Consider the following 17,994-nt stretch of genomic DNA (forward strand, 5'->3'; position numbering starts at 1 on the left):
CCTCAGCTGCACGAGCTTAGTAAGGCGGGGTGATTGCAGAGTTTGAGGTGTATAAGTGCGTGAAGGAATGATGTGTTCGGGGTCGTTGTTGGACCCTGATCTCCCCTGCATTGTTGTTGGTGTGGTGTCTATCGTGGACTTCCTGTTTGGGCGATACCGGTAACTTATTAGAGTTATCTGGCCAACGGAAACGAGGGCTGTAAGTGATATTCGCTCGTTCATGATTCAAGGCCATGCCAGCCGATCGTTGATCTACTCATCAAACATCACTGACGATCAAGCATTCAGAGCACCATCAGACGAGTCAGACACGAAGATTACCCATCAGTCCTACGGAGCGCATCAACGCCGTCGATCGAAAGGGGACATAGTCTCGTCTAGACAGCTCACAGTCTAACCCGACATACATCCAAGTGCATCAGCACTTTTGGACAGTTCGACGCCGCCACACTACTCTTTCATTCTACAAAATGCCAGTTCAGAACCACTACAACACCATACAAGCCTGCGAATCACGACACAACAGAGCAGATTGACGCCGGCTTAATCTGGTCCTCTCCAAACTTCGCGCGCTCCCCGCACCCACACGTCACCGGAACACCATGTGTACAAAAGTCATCCTCAAGCACAGTACATGCCAACACGAGTTCTGGGTCAAACGCAACTGTACACGCCACCCAGAGTGTACTTTCTTCACACAAGTATATCGGGAAAGAGGTGGTGAGTGTTGGGAGTGTGATCCGGGGCAGGCACCACCTGAGGCGCTTTTCCCGCGCGAAGTGAGCTGGCGCAGAGTCAAGAGTAAGGTTAGAGAAGGGGGGCCTGTGAGTGTTTGAAGGGGCGTGGTGATTCATGTCCAGAATCTTATAATGACCAGTGTCAATCCAGTGCAAGCCCATAGTCATGTATGGAGTATGAATGTTCTGTCACATGTATCGCGATCACGCGTCCGAATATATTGAAGAAGAAAGTACTCTATATCTTCGACGACAACTCTACCCTCCTACCGATCTCCTCATACCTAGCACCAGACAACCTACACATCTGTCCAAGCCCACAAGTACGTCGACCAAACCCACCACTGACACCCTTCGAACCAATCAACATACACATAAATACCATCCGCTAGCAATATGTGCCAGTTCTTTATCACCACTTACGCATGTGGGCACCATAGCCTCATAGTCCATCCAAATGCTGCTTGTGACCCGAGCGAGAGGGGCGGGACCTGCATTAACGCAGAGTTTCACGACATACACAAGGAAGAGGGATGCGATACGCATCTTTGCCCAGGGTGGCAGCCGAGTGATGAGGACAGGACGAGGGATGTGATACGCATCTTTGCAACGGGCAGCAGTCGAGCACTGAAGACGAGGTATAGATGCTCGGGGGCATGATAGAGCAGTTCAAGGTGCAGAGCGAACTAAGTTGGGGCATTCCAAAATCAGAAACAGTGCAGACTGCTGTGGTATCAATCGACGTTATGTATTCGCTCATATATCGGAGGAAGACATCATGTCAAGGATATGCAGGAAGTCAATGTAAAGTGCATCAGAGAAAAATCACACACAATCACAAGCATCTGATGGAACGAACATTTTTTTCCCAATCCACCCATATACCGTTTGTATTCATTGCGTTTCGTTTAATTCTAATCTATGATAGTCGTACAAAGCAAAACATGACGCCATACCAATGCCGCGCCGTAAAAATGCCAGACCGCTAAAAAGGAGCAAACGATAGACAAGAACAACAATGACGCAATGACGTGAGAGAACATTACGCGGATGCAAAAGCATAAGGAGCAAAAGCAATGAAGCAACGCGATGCGATGCAGGGATCCAGTACCCCAGAGAGAGGAATAAGAAAGACAAACTAGTCATCACTGTCCCTTGCGCGCCCAGCCTGGCTACCCTCAAAGTTCCTCATCTTGGTGGCATGGTTGTGGTTGATCATGCTGCGAATGGGGTTCTTGCGTGCGGCACTGACCATGCTGGGTGTGGGGCCGCCTCTGGAGGCGTGTACAGCGCCAGTACCATACTGGACTTCGTCGAAGAGGTTGTCGTACTGGCCTTGGGTCAGGCTATCCTTTCTTGATGACTTGGAGGGCTTAACGGGGCGGACAGTAGATACCTCACTTGGCTCCGAGATGATGGAAGGCTTGGACTTGGAAGAGCGGGATGAACGGTGAGGGCGCGAAGAATCCTCGTCGTCGGCGGAGTCGGCAGACGTCTTGCGGGAACGGTGCGAACGGTGAGAGCGTTTGGATGACTTGCTCATGATAGACTCGTTGTCATCATCGTGCTTCTTACTGCGAGAAGACTCTTTGTCGTCATCGTGCTTCTTGCTTCGGGAAGACTCTTTCTCATCGTCATGCTTCTTGCTACGAGAAGACTCTTTCTCGTCGCTGTGCTTCTTCCTGCGGTGGCTCACGGAGGTTTCGGCGTCGTCATCTTTCTTAGACTTGTCGCTCCGGTGCGAGCGGTGTCTGCGTCGTGGTGCGTCGCCGATCTGGGAGATGCTGTCGCTGGGAACAACAGTGTCAAGATCATCCTCACTTAGCTCTTCAATGTCGAGGTCATCGATGAAGTCGTCATCATCGTCGTGCTTCTTTTTGTCGCGGCTAAAGATGCTGCTGACGATCGACGCCGCCTTGGATGCAGCCTTAGTGGGGGCTGCAGACGGAGCCTTGGATGCAGGGGCTGGTGGGGAAGGCGATGAGCCACGCTCCTTCCGACTGCTACCACTAATACCGTGTTCCTTGTGCGAGGAATGTTTTGAAGATGAGGTATGAGAGGACCTGGCCTTGGATCTACCCGAACTACTCTTCTCATCTTCACGGTCTGCTACGAACGATGAGATGAAGGAGCTAGGGGCCGCACTATGAGCTACACTTTGCGCCTTTGAGACAACGCTCTGGGGCTTGGACGATGGTCGCGGTGGCTTTGCAGTCATTGCGACACTTTCGGGCTTGGCTGTCGAGACGGTACTCCTAGCCCTCTCGATCATCAACAACTCAGGGCTAGTATTTGAGCGGTGAGCAGGCGTGAGCCTCGATGGAGTCTGCGACGGGGCAACAGAGTATGCAGGGGCATATTCGATGGCGAGAGGCTCCGCAGCCCTTGAGCGAGGACGCTCGAATTGAGACGGTGAGTAGTAGTCAGCCGGCGCAGCCTCGATCTGTCGCGGCACGGAAGTCCTAGGGATCTGAGAAGCTCGCGAATAGGAAGATCGCGCGTCGTCTTCAATGCGGTGTACTGGCTCAGGTGTAGGCGCTGCAATGGCCTGGACAGGTGGCTGCGCGGGTTGTGGGGCTTGCTGGGGTGTCGGGGGTTGGGATGAGGCCTGAGCGAAGAAGCCAGCCGCAGTGTTGACCGCGTTTTTGGCGTCCATGAAGGCGCTGAAGTCAGCCTCTTTCTTCGCACTATCTCGCTCGCTCCGCATGAATGCATATGTGACGGCTGCACCTGCAGCAGCTCCAAGTAATGTTCCGAGAATGTGCGTGGCCGCCCCACTGCCGGAGTCTGATTTCGTCGTCGCTTCGGGAACAGGAGCGACTGTGGGCGCAGAGGCGCTTCTGGGTACAGGGCTTGGTGCCTTCGGAGCAGCTGATTCGGCTGTCGGTGCGACTGGAATTGCGCCAGTTCTCGAAGCACACGTGTGAGCGCTGAAGATACTCGGGCTCTCACGGAAGCTCTGCGAAACGGTCCTCGACCATGTAATGACTCTACTGTGCTCGATGATGGTCCCGTCATGTCTCATATCAGGTCCATTTCGGTAGACAACCTCAATGCTGTTGCCGTCAAAGTCGATTACTGCGGCGTTGAAGTGGCCATCCTCTGCGCAACGAGCACCCGGGGCCCCGTTAGGACGACCACCGGCGGTCAATGCAGCGGTATAGAAATTCCGGACTGCGGTCGTGCTAGGTGCGGTGAATGCAATGTGTGCAGCACCGGCTTTTACGCTACTCAGCTGTCAGTTGCGGTGTGCCTGGTGATCCCTTGTGGTACTGACCCAGGCGTTTCTTGGCAGAGAAAGAAATCGGAATCATTTATTCCAAGGCCGATTTGGTTGCCATATTGGCCGATATAGCGATAGCCAAGTGGCTGGAGCGCTGAGAGGAAGAACGATGTCGAAGTTGGAAGATGCGATACCGTGAGGCCGATGTGGGAGACGGGCATTGCTGAACAGCGGTGAAGAACAAGAACGACAGGACGCGGCTAGAACAATCGCCAAACGAAGAATTGAGAAGGGAACGAGGCGGATAAATGCACACAGGGAGGTGTGATCGAGTTGGAGCGGTTGGAGATGTATGGTGTGAGTAGGGGGGAAGTATCGGTACGACCTCGAGGTTTATATCATAACCCCGTCCAGGTGCAGCGTCTCGATGCATCGTGAACCGAGTAGCAGGGCGTTCCATACCGTTGCGGGACAGACCCTACTAGCACGCCCCACCGCTGCAGTTAGCTATCAAGGAGGTCGCTGTCAACATGTTGTGATGCTGCCACATGTCCTGCGTCTGCAGCTAACAAATTTGTTAATGTAAGCGAGGTGTCGGTGTATGACATTGGTTGTGAGCGCCGGCCCGGAGCCGCGAGAGGTTTAAGTCGTCGCACGCCTCACATTGCCCACTACGCTACATTGGATACGGAATCGTAGCATTTCGGTCGCTTGTCGCGTGCAACAGAGTATTTGCGGTCTGGACGCGCCACTTGTCGTCGCAACGCTCGATTGGACATGGTGTGACGTCGATGATGGGGCATCGTTCTCACAAGAACCAAGGACCAAGATGACGCTGTAGTGAGGCTACGATTGCAGGCATCGTCGGAGATTCTTGGAGTTGTCCCAAATGTCGGTAGGACTTGCCATGCTGTTGCTTTTTCTATGTTTACGCGAGATCATCATGGGAGATCGGCGATGCGGCTCCATGGATAGATTCTCTACCCGTTTCCCTCCCGCCACACGCGCAAAATGCGATGAGCCCCCAGGATACATTCTAACCGTGTAAGGCATAGAGCGAGAGAATTACAAGGGATATGCCTGAAAGAGGGGTTCAAGGGATCGTACTGCGAAGATGACGTGAAGTATACTTTTTCATTCGCCGGACATGTCATTCCTGACACTGAAGATCCTCCTGCTCGTGAATCCTAGAGTGGACGGAGAGCCGCGATATCCTACAAGCTAACTACTGACAACCACATTTCAAGGTCGAATGACAGGCCATGACAAGACCCAGTGGTACGACACCGAACACAGCGCGCATACAGACTAGCGGCTGTGTCGATGGAACAAGGTGAAAGAAAAACAGGTGCGGGGTAGGTTGAGCTGCCCCGCGATCTTCAAAAGAAGATTGATTGTTGTGCGTTGAGCCAGAGTAGTTGTTTTGTTGTAAAAAAACCTCAAGCAGACGCCCAAAATCAGATGCAGTAACGCTCAGGCTGTTGATGTTGCGATCTAAGCCATGAGCGTGTCCTGCAGCCTAAAAGTTCCCGTTATCTTCCGTTTGTGCGGTCCGTGATCCGACTCGTCCGCGGTGAGTCAGTTGTTGCTTGTGGGCTAGTTGGCGTGTCCAATATAGATAGGTCCAGCGCTTGATCGTCGGCTGAACTAGAAGATGTTCCAAACGTCTTCGGCAGCATGGCAGAACTTACTGCATGCAACGCTGGCACTGAGGTTAAACTGGCTAATAGCGATGCTGTCGTCCTTGATGTGATCGGCAAAGTCGTCGTTGCCCTTGGCCATAGCACCTACGAAGACTGCGATACTCTCGCCCTTGTTGAGATCGCCAATGTAATCGCTGACACGTACGACCTCGGAGTCGAAGCTGAGCGTGACCTTGCGGCAGTTGGGAGGGAGGTGATCGGTGATGGGGTTCTTGATGACCTCGATGAGCTTTTCTTGCGACGACGTCGACCGGATCTGGTGTCGGTGCAGGAGTTGGACCATGAGTCCGGCGAAGCGCTTGAAGGTACGGGGAATGCGCACTGTAGGGCTGACCCTGATGAGCACGTTCTTGGAGGTGTGGATGTAGATTTGGAGCTTGCCCGCCTTGTTGATTGGCGAGTCGAGTAATGTGAGCAGACACTGTGGCGCCACGTTAGCTGAGGGACCTGGCTAACCTCCTCTTGTACGCACTTGGTGGGTGATGTCGGGCCTGGCTTCGCTTATGTCGCGCCCCATCTTGCGCATTACGCCAATGTGGTCGTCACTGTTGAGCAGGTTGTACTTGTCCTCGCGCGCACCGGGGCCGCGGCCAGTGCCATGCGACGCCTTATACGTCTCCAGCGTCGCATTGCACAGGACGACGATCAGGCGCTGTGTGTCTTTGTCGTTGGTCGGGATGGGGGCATGCTGCTCGGCGACTAGCTTGGGCAGCTCTGGCGGAGGCATTGACTGTGTTCCTGTGCGCAGTAGCGTAGCGTCAGCGGTGTCCGTGGTTAATATCGAGGAAGCAGCAACCGGACATACTTGCGCGCTTCTTGCCCCGCTCGGCGGAGTCTCGGGAGACAGGTCGTTCGGTGGGCGAGTTGGAGTCTTCGGGTTTAAGGAGGGGAGCCATTGTGACGAGAGAATATGCAAACGCTGCCGAAGGAGCTTGTGTACGACTGTGACCTTTGGCGCAACGAGATTGGTTCTGGGCGTGGAAAGTGAGAATGAGATGTTGCTTTTCCAGGTACCTACGGTCAGCAGCGGCGAATGCACTTACACAACAACGTTAATGGAGGATTTTGGTCAAGGGAAAAAAGGGTGGATATGCAGTAAGCTCGAGAAATGGCTGGGAACCATGCGGCCTATTTGTGCGAACTGTCGGTGAAAAGAGCGTTTTTCCTGCGTCCAATCACAGCCGGGCGGGCGGCATGATTACGTGAGACCACCAGCAATCAGACGAGTTGGTCCTCACCACCAACGAGCCATCGCCGCACTGCACGCAGTACAACAACAAGATATCATGGCGCGGTGCTGGTAGCACGCAGAAGTCAGCTTACTGACTTGTCCGGCAGTTGCGACGTGGTCGGCCATTGTGGCCACCCTGCTTGACTCGCCGTCACATCTGTCGTGGGTGGATACCTGGGCACCTATGCTTCGGGACATTCGGGGGAATGCGGTGTACAGCCAGTAGAGCGAGGACCGAGAACGCAGGAGTATCCGAGGATGCGCACCCAACCCGGCACCAGCTGCAACTTACATCAAAACGCCCTGCAGGGCTCCATGCCCGAGCGAGCTCCTGGGCCGGGTGCCGGAACCTCTGCAACGAAAGCGTCTCACCATGGTCTCTTGGCCCGCCTTGCATTTGAAACAATCACCATATCATACAGTCGCCTCACGTCCAACATGGCTCTACACGCCGTGTGTATGGCCTTTTCTGTAAACATCATGCGATCTGCCAAGGATGCTAAGAGGTCAGGTCATGCGCGAAACGAGTCTGGTTTGGCCGTCGCGCTGCCGCTTGAGCGGCTCTGCGGTGGAGATACATGAACGCTAAGTGCCGCATTTTGCGCATTTCTGTAGCTGCCATTGAACATCGCGTTTCCTTTCCTTACTTCGATTCTTCAACATCGCTGGCGATATCTTTATACATTCGTTTTAGTGGCAGCCGGCTGTCTGAACCCTGATCGTCATCGCAAGCTCGTCCTCCCCCCCGGCAGAACGAACACTATCGCAGGGACCTCCCTAAGTTCAACGAACGCACCCAACAAATACACCATGGCTTTCGAATGGCTTGCACCAATCCTCACTCCTGCGGCCCTGCGCTCGGTACAAAACGACGGCCGGCCAGTCATCACCCTCTTCCTCGTCATCTTCGGCCTATCAGTCTTCGGTACCCTGATATGGTACGTCCACTTCGTCACATCTAAGATGTACCCGAAGAAGAAGGATCCAAATGCAAAGAAGGGCCCGTTGCTTGGCTTCATCAAGCGGTGATCTTGGAAAGAGAGCGGAAGAAGGATGCTGGGCTCGACGTAAAACGGGCGGAAATGGCCATGTACAACTCTACAGCTGCTGGGATAATGACTGCGCCCATACTGTATCGACAAATCTGATCTCCGTCGAGCCTAAATCAACACCCTCGGCCTACACCAACCTCTCTTCGACCGGACACCTGGACCCGACTCTTGTTGAAGCATTGGAGCGCGGATTGAAATACTCCCCTCGTTGCATAGGCTGGAGACAGATTACCTATGAGTACACGACGTTCTCGTCTCGGAGCCAACGACTTGCTGTACTTTCATATTCAATACATAATTCATACCATTCACATAACCTCTTTCATCGTACGCCAAAGATCAATGTGCTTTCGCGATAATTGTGTAACATCTGCTCCACAAAGTCTTCTCAAATGCTTGCTACAGGCTGCACAATCTCCTCCGAAGCTTATCGGCACTCGTGAGATTCATCGGTAGTAATGAATCGATGACGTATGACCTTATCCACTCTGTTCACGATAACGTAGCAATTTCAAGTGCAGTTCGCCACATCAAATTTATCCACTCATCATCTCTTATGTCACTGGATATGTGGGCGCACTGGAGTGCTATAAGATACGATTGAAAGTTTCCTCTCTAGCTTCATCTACAAAACATATCCTGAAAAATCGTTACCATGTCTGCTTCATCGAACCCAACAACGTTTCCTCTACAGGGTAAGGTTGCCATCGTCACAGGCGCTTCGCGAGGGATTGGGGCTGGCTTGGCGTTAGAGCTGGCGCGAAGGGGAGCAAACGTCAGTCCAACGGCTTCGAACCAAGTCAAACAAGTCACTCATATGTGAAGTAGGTCACTCTCGTCTACACATCGCCAAAGAGCGGAAAGCTAGCGGAAGAGGTTGCATCAAAGATCGAATCGCTTGGCAATGGTAGCGCATCAAGAATTGTTCAGGCGGACCTTAGACAACTCGATGCGCCTGAAAAGATTGTGTCGGCGACCAGGGAAGCGTTCGGTGACAAGATCGACATCTTGATCAACAACGCTGGTGTTTTGATGAACAGATCTATCACGGAGACAACAGCAGAAGACTACGCCGCCATATTCGACGTCAACGTTCGTGCGCCTCTTCTGCTAACTAAAGCAGTTGTTCCACATCTACGAGCACCAGGCCGCATCATAAACATGTCGTCCATAGGCGCCCGCCTAGGTTTCGCGAACCTAACTCTCTACACCGCATCCAAGGCAGCGATAGAAGGCGTGACTCGGAGTCTGGCACAAGAGCTAGGCGCTGCAGGACACACCGTCAACGCGGTTGCGCCTGGCCCCACCGAATCAGAGATGCTGGACGATGTGCCAAAGGACATCGTGGAGGCCCAGTTGAAGCAAACTGCTGTTGAGAACAGGGTAGGGACTGTGGACGACATCGCGAGAATCGTGGCCTGGCTTTGTGGCGACGACGCGAAATGGGTTTCGGGTCAGGCAATATCCGCATCTGGTGGTTTCCTGAAGCTGTAGTGGATCACGTGTCCGAGTAAGCCTTGGCTTCAGTGTTTCTCAACCATGGGAATTCAAAAAAATCTTAACTTAACAACTAAAGTACACTATTGTAGTTATGTGCTGCTCTAATGCCTAGAAGGGATAGGATTATAAAATCTTCGCAATTGTGCGTTGATCCTTCTGCACCTATCTCCATCCAAGCACTCGAAGATGCCCCGATACAACCTTCGCGCGCACGCGACGCCAGCTGTAGTGGATTCTGTCATTGTTTTAGCACCAAAGCTTCTTGTTTGATATGGAAGCGTCAGGTGGATCTGGGCCACGGTGTTTTGGTTCCAAGACCGGAGATGTTTGGACGGGAATAGATCGGATTTAGTAGCTACGCACCGTTCAAACATGCAGCTATGCAGAATACCACCGACCGAGTACGATTTCCGATCAGAAGTCGATGACGCCACAGCCGTTGGATCGTCGACATGTGAAGACCTGTGCGTGTATGCAGAGCGATCGTTGTACGGGAGTAGTCGAATGAATTGCAATCATGAGACTAGACGTGACCGGTCGTGGAACCCATCCCAAGCTTCAGCCAAGGCGTGCGAACACCAAGCGCATCCGCCCCTTACAGCTGTCACTTTCAGCCATGCCGCGAGATTATCGTGTACAATCGAAGCTTGTAACCAGGTCCACATGGGAAGGCGGTCGAAAGTCGGAGCATGGCGATGGAGTCAAGGCCACCATCGGCAGTTGAGGCTCAACCCACCGACTACCTAGGCAGGGGCGAGGTGCCCAGGAAGGCGCCCCATTCTAACGCACTAGGTTTTAGCCTCCCACGTCCCAAACACCTCTCAAACGCCTCGCTCTGCTATTTCGCATGCCGAAGACTAAAGCGCATGGTCATTCATGTTTCAGGACTCCATCTTGGCATGCGTCTAGCCCTAGCCACGCCATTTCGCGTCCCTAATTGGTCATGATCCCGTTGCGATACGCGCTGGTAGACGGCGGAGCTTGCTGTGTCGCAGCTCGCAGTGCAAAGCCATGGAAGATGGTTCGACTTCTGCTACCGTTTCGCTCTTTGGGCCCTGGATTGCTCATCTTCCAAGCCATCTGACGAACTGATACCCTTGATCCACTTCGCTAATGGCAGAGCGGACCTGACTTGTCCTGCCCCCCGTCGTAGCCGCTTTTCTCTCTGTTCGCCGCCTTGCAACGTTGGCTTATAGGCTTTTGTTTCCCCTACTCACCCCAAGACTCGACCGATTTCATGCCGGTGCCTCTTTAGCCGGGTGACTGAACGCCTCTTCCTGTACCTTTTCTCTTCTTTTGTGCGGGCACTTTTAGTAAGTCATACATTCTTTCCTGTGGCTTCCTGTGCTATGGCGTCGTCGCTGGTGACTTTGATCTAACCTCTGTGCAGATTACTTAGACACTCTTTGAACTCATTGCTACACTTCGGCCACATTCAGCAGGTCTGAAGATCATCGGCATCCACAACACGCACTCAATCGCTGCTACGTTCGCTTCCTCTGTCAACTATGTCGTACACCACCAGTCTCACAGGTCGCGAGCGGTCACGATGGCCGCCACTGACGCGCATGCTCATGTCCGGAGAGATGTCGGACCAGAAGGCGCGAGAGTTGACCCGGAAAGAGAAATTCGATGTGTGGATGGTCAATGAGGGTTACCGAAGATTGTACGTTGCACTACACCGTGTGTGAAGAGCCTCGACTAACGTATCTAGTTTTGTTTTTACATTTGCGATATTGCACGTCATGGTCTTCGTCTTTGGTATGATGAACTATGGGCTAAAGGTATGAATGGATAGCTCAGATCACGACGAAACCCGCTCACACGTCCTAGGACAACTCCATTGGTTCAAGACAAACCTTTGGTCTGACCTTCCCCATTGCTCGTTCAGCTGCTCTCGTATTGCACGTCGACGTTGCCTTCATCCTCTTCCCGGTATGCAGGAACTTAATCTCCATGGCTCGTCGTACGCCGTTGAACGACGTTATTCCTTTCGACAAGAACATCACCTTCCACAAGCTGGTCGCCTGGTCTATCGTCTTCTTCTCCTGGGTCCACACTATCGCCCATTGGAACAACCTTGCCAAGTTTTCGGCTTCCAATAACCTGGGATTCATGGGCTTCATCCTTGCCAACCTTGCAACTGGACCTGGATGGAGTGGCTACGTTATGCTGACTGCGCTCATGGCAATCGCTGTCACGGCTGCGGAGAAGGCTCGTCGCGCCAACTTCGAGCGTTTCTGGTACATGCACCATCTGTTCATCGTCTTCTTCATCTTCTGGTCCATCCACGGAGCCTTCTGCATGATTCAGCCTGACTTTGCGCCCTTCTGCGACGGTATCGGTGTCTTCTGGGAGTACTGGATGTATGGTGGATTTGCGTACCTGGCCGAGCGAATTGCCCGTGAAGTACGAGGACGACACAAGACGTACATCTCCAAGGTCATCCAGCATCCCAGCAACGTTTGCGAAGTTCAGATCAAGAAAGAGCACACCAAGACCCGCGCTGGACAGTACATCTTCTTGTGCTGCCCTGAGATCTCCATCTGGCAATACCATCCCTTCACGCTTACCAGCGCACCCGAGGAAGACTACATCTCTGTCCACATTCGTATGGTCGGTAACTTCACCAAGGCCTTCGGTCAGGCGCTTGGCTGCAACACAGACAAGAAGCCAGCTGGCGAGAAGGGCGAGAAGGGCGGGTCCAGCGAGGAGATTGCCCTACGTCAAATTCTTCCCCGAGTCTACATTGACGGTCCTTTCGGTTCGGCCTCTGAGGATGTGTTCAAGTTCGAAGTCGCCGTCCTCTGCGGTGCCGGTATCGGTGTCACTCCTTTCGCGTCCATTCTTAAGAGTATCTGGTACCGCATGAACTACCCTCAAGGATCCCGTACGAGACTGAGGAAGGTCTACTTCTTCTGGATTTGCAGAGACTTCGGATCTTTCGAATGGTTCAGATCGTTGCTGCTGGCTATCGAGGCGCAAGATATCGATGATCACATCGAGATCCACACCGTAAGTCTTATGTCCATCGCTGGCTCTTAACGGTCTACTAACCTTCTTCGCAGTACCTCACAGCAAAGATCAAGGCCGACGATGCGACAAACATCATGATCAACGACGCAAACGCAGAGCAAGACGCCATCACCGGTCTCCGCGCACCTACAAACTTCGGTCGCCCTAACTGGGACATGATCTTCAAGTCCATTCGCAAGATTCACTCACCCGCCGAAGCCGGTGTCTTCTTCTGTGGACCCAAGGGTCTTGGTTCCACGCTCCACGTCAAGTGCAACATGTATTCTGAGCCAGGCTTCAGTTACGTGTGGGGTAAAGAGAACTTCTAGACGCAGTCGGGAGGATGATCACAAGGAACGCGGGGAAAAGATGAGAAGTATACCATTTGCTATATTGAGCGAATTGTCACTTATTACATGGTTGTATATAATTCGCTCCTCTTTTTGGTTGTTGTTGGTTAATCTTGAAAGCTGCAAGCGGCTAAAGACACATGTTCAACGTCTACGATATCCATAGAATTCTTAATGATGCAATTCGAATACCAAATGTCCGCATCCACAATATCCCATATCGATCTACCTGTCTATACTTGCCAATGTTAGGATCAGCCTAATTAGCCTGGCTCCCTCAGATTTCAGGCAGCCGTTGATCCCAAGTACCAGTAATCACGCCACTGTCGTTCATGCGTCCAAGCCACTCAAACACTCCGAAACCCTGCGTGCCGCATCGCGAGATGAACTGCTCCTCGCCACGGGTAACGGCAATGCTCGGACTCCGCGGGATCTACGCTTGATACCGAGCGATGGGGCTGGGTGGTCCTTGTCAGGACGCGGTGGCTATGGGTGGGCCGCGGACAGTGTGACGCAGATTCGGGAGAGGAGACGGTGGTCAAGCTTTTGGTGTCTCGGGAGCCAAGAGCTTGGTGTCGGAGCATGTGAATGATTGCAAATACGATGATCGATGGAGGGTGAACCCTATAGTCTGCTTACGATGAATTGGTCATCGTGATACTTTGGTATGTTCTACATCCCTTTTTTCCAACCCTTCGCTGACCAATCGTTGATCTCTACCAATCCTTCTATCTCCCTCACTCCGGGCTTGATGCCCTCGCCGACACTGGTATCATGGGCTCCAATGACCCACACGTTATCCTTCCGCGAATATTCTCTCGTGCGCAGCATTGTATCCACTGCCTGTTCTGGGTCGGCGTGCATGCCTGACTTCGCATATGGAGGTCTCGCAGTGCGCTTGGGCTCTTTGAGAACGTCGAGGTGGTGGTAACAGTCACCAGCCAGCAGTACAAAAGTACTCTCTTCCTCATTCGAGCTTGATGTCGTTCGCACTAGCATCATTTGATGACCTGGAGAATGACCCGGTGCATCCACGATGTATGCTGAGCCGTCGCCGAAGACGTCGTATGCGCGATCAAATGCACCGAGACCCATCCATTCGGGCTTCTTTAGATCAACAGCGGCATACTTTCCCTTTACCATGCCTTCCATGACCTGCCCTGCCCTCTTATCTCCTGCATCTCTCAAGACATCATCTGGTACATAGCTCTCCACAATCTTTCTGCTACCATCAACCGGCAACGTCTCGCTAAGCGTAGGAGCCTTCTCGTCGACCGGATAACCCGGTCTCGCGTAGGTACAGCAGGTCGGTCCAACCCACAACTCCGCCTCCTCAAACCCAGCTTTGGCTCCATCGCCAACATGATCAAAGTGCATGTGCGAGAAGATAACGGCCTTGACTTTCTCGGGCTGTTGATCAGGTGATCCATGCTCTTGCAGTATCTCGGCTGGAGACTTCGGTTCGCACTTGAAGTTTGGTAGAGCTCCTTCGACGAGAAGTGGCGGAAGGTTCTCCAGATCTTTTCGCATGCCTAGGTCGAAAATGTACTTATTCCCGGTGGCTGTGTGCTCGATGAGGAACACGTAATCTGGAGCATAGAACGACTTGCGTTTTCCGTTCTCGTCTTTAGAGTCGTTCGGGTCTTGCGGCTTGTCCGGACCGGGAAGCAAGACCATGTCTGTAGGGATGTGGATGCCGCCGGCCTGAATGAGGTGGACTTTGCATGTTGCGGTGGATGATGGTATGGAATGCCATGGTAATTGATCTGATGACTCGGACATGATTGTGCTAGATACAGATTGCTATCGGGATGAGAGTGTGCTGTTGAAATGGGTACGTTCAAAGAGTCTGTATAGTCACTGACCTTAGTATGACATGCCCTTGTATCGATGACGTCAATCACATCCATTTCCACTATTTTACCGTGTATTGCGCACAAGCCCGCTCAGGTTCCAGCTGAAGCTTGAGAATGGCAGGCTATAGCGTATGTTTCGTAAGCATACATGCTAAATTATCCTACTTTATTGCTGCTCCTCGAGATCATGTCGGCGCCCGCGCATATGACCATCTTGTGCTGTCAGGCTGGAATCAAAGTCGCGTGACCACAGACTTATCTCGCTCTTGGGAAGATTGTATCATCTTGTACACCGAAATTTGTACACCCAGGCATTCCCATCACAGAATGACGGAAGGGCGACCCGAGAGGATTTGGAAGGGCCTTTCGCCGAATGCGGACTAGAGTGACGCGCTAGCCACGCGAGCAATCAGACGCGTCTACCAGCTTCTTCTCATCTTCTCTTAGCACTCTTCTTCCCAGCTCATCTCGTACCGAAACGCAGCCGTTCACGGCAGCAGGTCCTTCGAGGTCATCTGAGGCATACGAATCCACTCGGTGGAAATTGATCACTCGCACTAACCATGACAAACTCATCCCCTCAGCCTACAGCAGCTTCGCCTGATCCGCATAAGCCTCAACAAGTGCTGGAGGATTTCACAGAAGTCCCGACTCGAGGTTCCCAGCAGGTCCCCGTTCTGACACCAGCACTGCGATCTTCAGATCCCTACGCTCTACAATGGTTGCCCTCTCGTCCGCCAACTCCACCACAACCGACATCAGCACCTGTACAAGGACTGCATTGTCCCCAGGCAGTCCCGTTTCAGCAACTTACCCTGGATGGTCTGAATAACGATGTTCTTGCCATCGTTATAGACTACATCCACGAGGAATCCACAATACAGGTCTACCACTGGAACTGGAATATCGGGCGCAAGGAACCGAAGACGGGCTTTGGCTTTCGTGCTAAAGGCACTTCACTTTTCTGCCTGTCACTAGTGAGCAAGAGAATGCGAGCAATCTCTATTCCTAAGCTTTTCGCGCATGTTTTCCGTTGCGCCTCTTCCATGGGCGCCCTCAATCGACGCTTGAGAGATTTGGAAGGCAATCCGCTTATTCCATCCCTTCCTGAGGTTCTACCAGCCATCAAGTATGTATGGATCTGTATTATGGATAGTTTGGGCATTCGGGTCGCTTCTATGCTAATCTCTTAAATCCAAAGGGCTTGTGATATAGTCACCACGTCGAGAGGCAAGACAACATTCTGCAGGACTCGACTTGCCAAGGCTCTTCCGAAGATGGTGTCTCTCGTTGAACTGTCCATTACGCATCGTAAGGACGTCGATATATCCGGCCTACGAGCGACCTTCCAGCGCCATGAAGTTACTCTTCCCACGGTCCTACGTCTACGCATTCTGTCACATGGCGACTGGTCATTCCTGGTGGAGGCCTGTCCTAACACCGAAACACTGGCTCTTGAGTACAACCTTGGTCACGATGATCTGATGGAGACGGTAGCAACTCTCAAGAGATTGAAACTTGTCGAAATTTGCTGTGACGCGTGGCAACTAGAAGACATACAACGCTTGCACCAGTATTTACCAGATCTCCAGAGCTTGGTCTTGAGAGGTGCAATTGGCCATGAACAGATCAGTGTACGAGCGCATAGTGCTACTCGTTGTAACGTTTTTTCATGTTAATTTATACTTAGAGTTTCGCAACCGCTTTCGGCTTGTTTCAGAGGCTCACCGATCTCTCCATTACTGCCAGGCAAGAGATCACCGATGAAGATGAGGAAGAGCAGTTCTCCGATGACGATTCAGGAGATGGCAGCGCCGTTGGGGATATGTATTGGGAACATGAGCTCGACGAAGAGCAAAGCTTCGTAGCTAGGAGTTTCTTCGAACACTGCCATGTACTCGAAACGCTGTCCCTGGTGCGCGTTGGCGGGACCACGCCGTGGTACCCCGTACGTGGAAACGATGGAGCCCTCGAGTCGGTTTACTCTCCACAAATGGACCGCCGGGCGTGGAATGATACCTACATGCTGCGAAGACAGGAACACGATGACGAGGGCTTCCCTAGGCTCTTCACCTTCCGCCGACAAACCGAGTACGATGAAAGCTGGGAAAATCCTAGTTATGGGGATCAGAGTCGTGAGGCCACGGAGCACAGGGTAAGTGAAACCATTCTGTAAAGTCGAAATACATTTAACATAGATCAGCTTAAGGAGCGAGACAGGTACTATGCTATCAAGCAGGAGGCTCTCGGGCTGGGCCTGTGGGAAGGAGACTCTAGATGGCATGGTTAACACACATACCGTCGCGTACATCGGCATACATGGATATGTCATTACTCGGCAGCCGACCGGAGCATACTTGTCAACCCGCACAAATATCTTCGTAGATTACATGACACTGCTATGAGCATCGCTACCGATGAGACGCAGTTTGTACCGCGACTATGAGACCTACCTTCCTATCAACGTGATTCATAGCTGTTTCACGTACCCTCAATCGGCTCACTCCATCTTCCCCTACAAGACTGTGCATTTTTTCTTCGCCTTACACTCATCACACTCGCCGCCCTCCTCCTCTTGATATACCACCTCCAAGTTCTCCAAAAGGTCCGGGCATCGCGCACCTCTACGATTAGAATCCTGGCACCCATTCAACGTAGTGTCCTCATGTGTTGGCCACTATTCCGAAGTCAGTATATGTCTTATGTACATTTCGTATGCCTCGGATCTTACCTCAGCGTATGGGTCTGATTGATTAGCATCCTCTTTGGCACTTGGGCGTTGGTGGCCTGGTTTGTGGATAGGAGAAACATGGCCGCACGCGTACTTTGTAGGTCGGAGATAGCACATCTGTAGTTACGGATGCTGTGGGTTTGCAGTAGGTGGTAGGAGTAAAGTGTTGGAGTTATGGCGATATCAATGGGTTGTAGTCAAATGTACGTGATCAGTGTGCCTAATTCTTGATGAACCCGAGAAGTGAGAAGCGCTAAACTGAAGACCGGCGTGATATGGTGGGCCATTAGCGGAGAATTAGCGTGGCGTTCTAGTTAAGGTTTCTTTGCGTGAATGGACATTGTTGCTCGGATCTCTTCACAGCCTCCGCACGGCGCCTCCGCTAGCGTGGCCGCGACTATGGTCATGACACATCACCAGCACAGTGTACACAACGGTAGAAATTCAAGAATGCTTACAAGACAGACTATGTGTATAACCGCGGTAACAATGAATGCCAAACGCCAGATTCAAGTCAACACAACGCTCGGCCAATCCGTCTTCGCAACCAAGTATAAAGCCGAATATATACACTTGAGATGAAGGTAAGGATATGC

General features: G+C 52.3%; 7 protein-coding genes across 7 annotated transcripts; 4 read left to right on the forward strand and 3 right to left on the reverse strand.

The window, feature by feature from the left end:
• Positions 1 to 1,875: 1,875 nt before the first annotated feature.
• On the reverse strand, positions 1,876 to 4,181 carry J4E93_000400 (uncharacterized protein; the record flags this gene model as incomplete). Its single annotated transcript, XM_049338360.1, has 2 exons — positions 1,876 to 3,964; positions 4,015 to 4,181. The coding sequence occupies 2 exons, from the start codon at positions 4,179 to 4,181 to the stop codon at positions 1,876 to 1,878; spliced, it is 2,256 nt and encodes a 751-aa protein (XP_049204245.1).
• Positions 4,182 to 5,607: 1,426 nt separating this feature from the next.
• On the reverse strand, positions 5,608 to 6,559 carry EMG1 (18S rRNA pseudouridine methyltransferase; the record flags this gene model as incomplete). Its single annotated transcript, XM_049338361.1, has 3 exons — positions 5,608 to 6,084; positions 6,136 to 6,401; positions 6,469 to 6,559. 3 exons carry the CDS (start codon positions 6,557 to 6,559, stop codon positions 5,608 to 5,610), a joined length of 834 nt encoding a protein of 277 aa, XP_049204246.1.
• Positions 6,560 to 7,704: 1,145 nt separating this feature from the next.
• Positions 7,705 to 7,923, forward strand: J4E93_000402 (uncharacterized protein; the record flags this gene model as incomplete). The annotated part of the gene is made up of 1 exon (XM_049338362.1): positions 7,705 to 7,923. One exon carries the CDS (start codon positions 7,705 to 7,707, stop codon positions 7,921 to 7,923), a length of 219 nt encoding a protein of 72 aa, XP_049204247.1.
• Positions 7,924 to 8,601: 678 nt separating this feature from the next.
• J4E93_000403 (uncharacterized protein) lies at positions 8,602 to 9,440 on the forward strand (the record flags this gene model as incomplete). The annotated part of the gene is made up of 2 exons (XM_049338363.1): positions 8,602 to 8,721; positions 8,775 to 9,440. The coding sequence occupies 2 exons, from the start codon at positions 8,602 to 8,604 to the stop codon at positions 9,438 to 9,440; spliced, it is 786 nt and encodes a 261-aa protein (XP_049204248.1).
• A 1,580-nt stretch (positions 9,441 to 11,020) lies between these two features.
• J4E93_000404 (uncharacterized protein) lies at positions 11,021 to 12,790 on the forward strand (the record flags this gene model as incomplete). Its single annotated transcript, XM_049338364.1, has 4 exons — positions 11,021 to 11,112; positions 11,161 to 11,230; positions 11,280 to 12,461; positions 12,515 to 12,790. The coding sequence occupies 4 exons, from the start codon at positions 11,021 to 11,023 to the stop codon at positions 12,788 to 12,790; spliced, it is 1,620 nt and encodes a 539-aa protein (XP_049204249.1).
• Positions 12,791 to 13,483: 693 nt separating this feature from the next.
• J4E93_000405 (uncharacterized protein) lies at positions 13,484 to 14,593 on the reverse strand (the record flags this gene model as incomplete). The annotated part of the gene is made up of 1 exon (XM_049338365.1): positions 13,484 to 14,593. The coding sequence occupies one exon, from the start codon at positions 14,591 to 14,593 to the stop codon at positions 13,484 to 13,486; it is 1,110 nt and encodes a 369-aa protein (XP_049204250.1).
• A 1,694-nt stretch (positions 14,594 to 16,287) lies between these two features.
• Positions 16,288 to 16,957, forward strand: J4E93_000406 (uncharacterized protein; the record flags this gene model as incomplete). Its single annotated transcript, XM_049338366.1, has 3 exons — positions 16,288 to 16,301; positions 16,360 to 16,822; positions 16,871 to 16,957. The coding sequence occupies 3 exons, from the start codon at positions 16,288 to 16,290 to the stop codon at positions 16,955 to 16,957; spliced, it is 564 nt and encodes a 187-aa protein (XP_049204251.1).
• Between the last annotated feature and the right edge of the window lie 1,037 nt (positions 16,958 to 17,994).

The sequence above is a fragment of the Alternaria ventricosa genome (assembly GCF_023758065.1).
Source record: "Alternaria ventricosa strain BMP 2768 chromosome Unknown scaffold_1, whole genome shotgun sequence".
Classification (NCBI taxonomy): Eukaryota; Fungi; Ascomycota; class Dothideomycetes; order Pleosporales; family Pleosporaceae; genus Alternaria; species Alternaria ventricosa.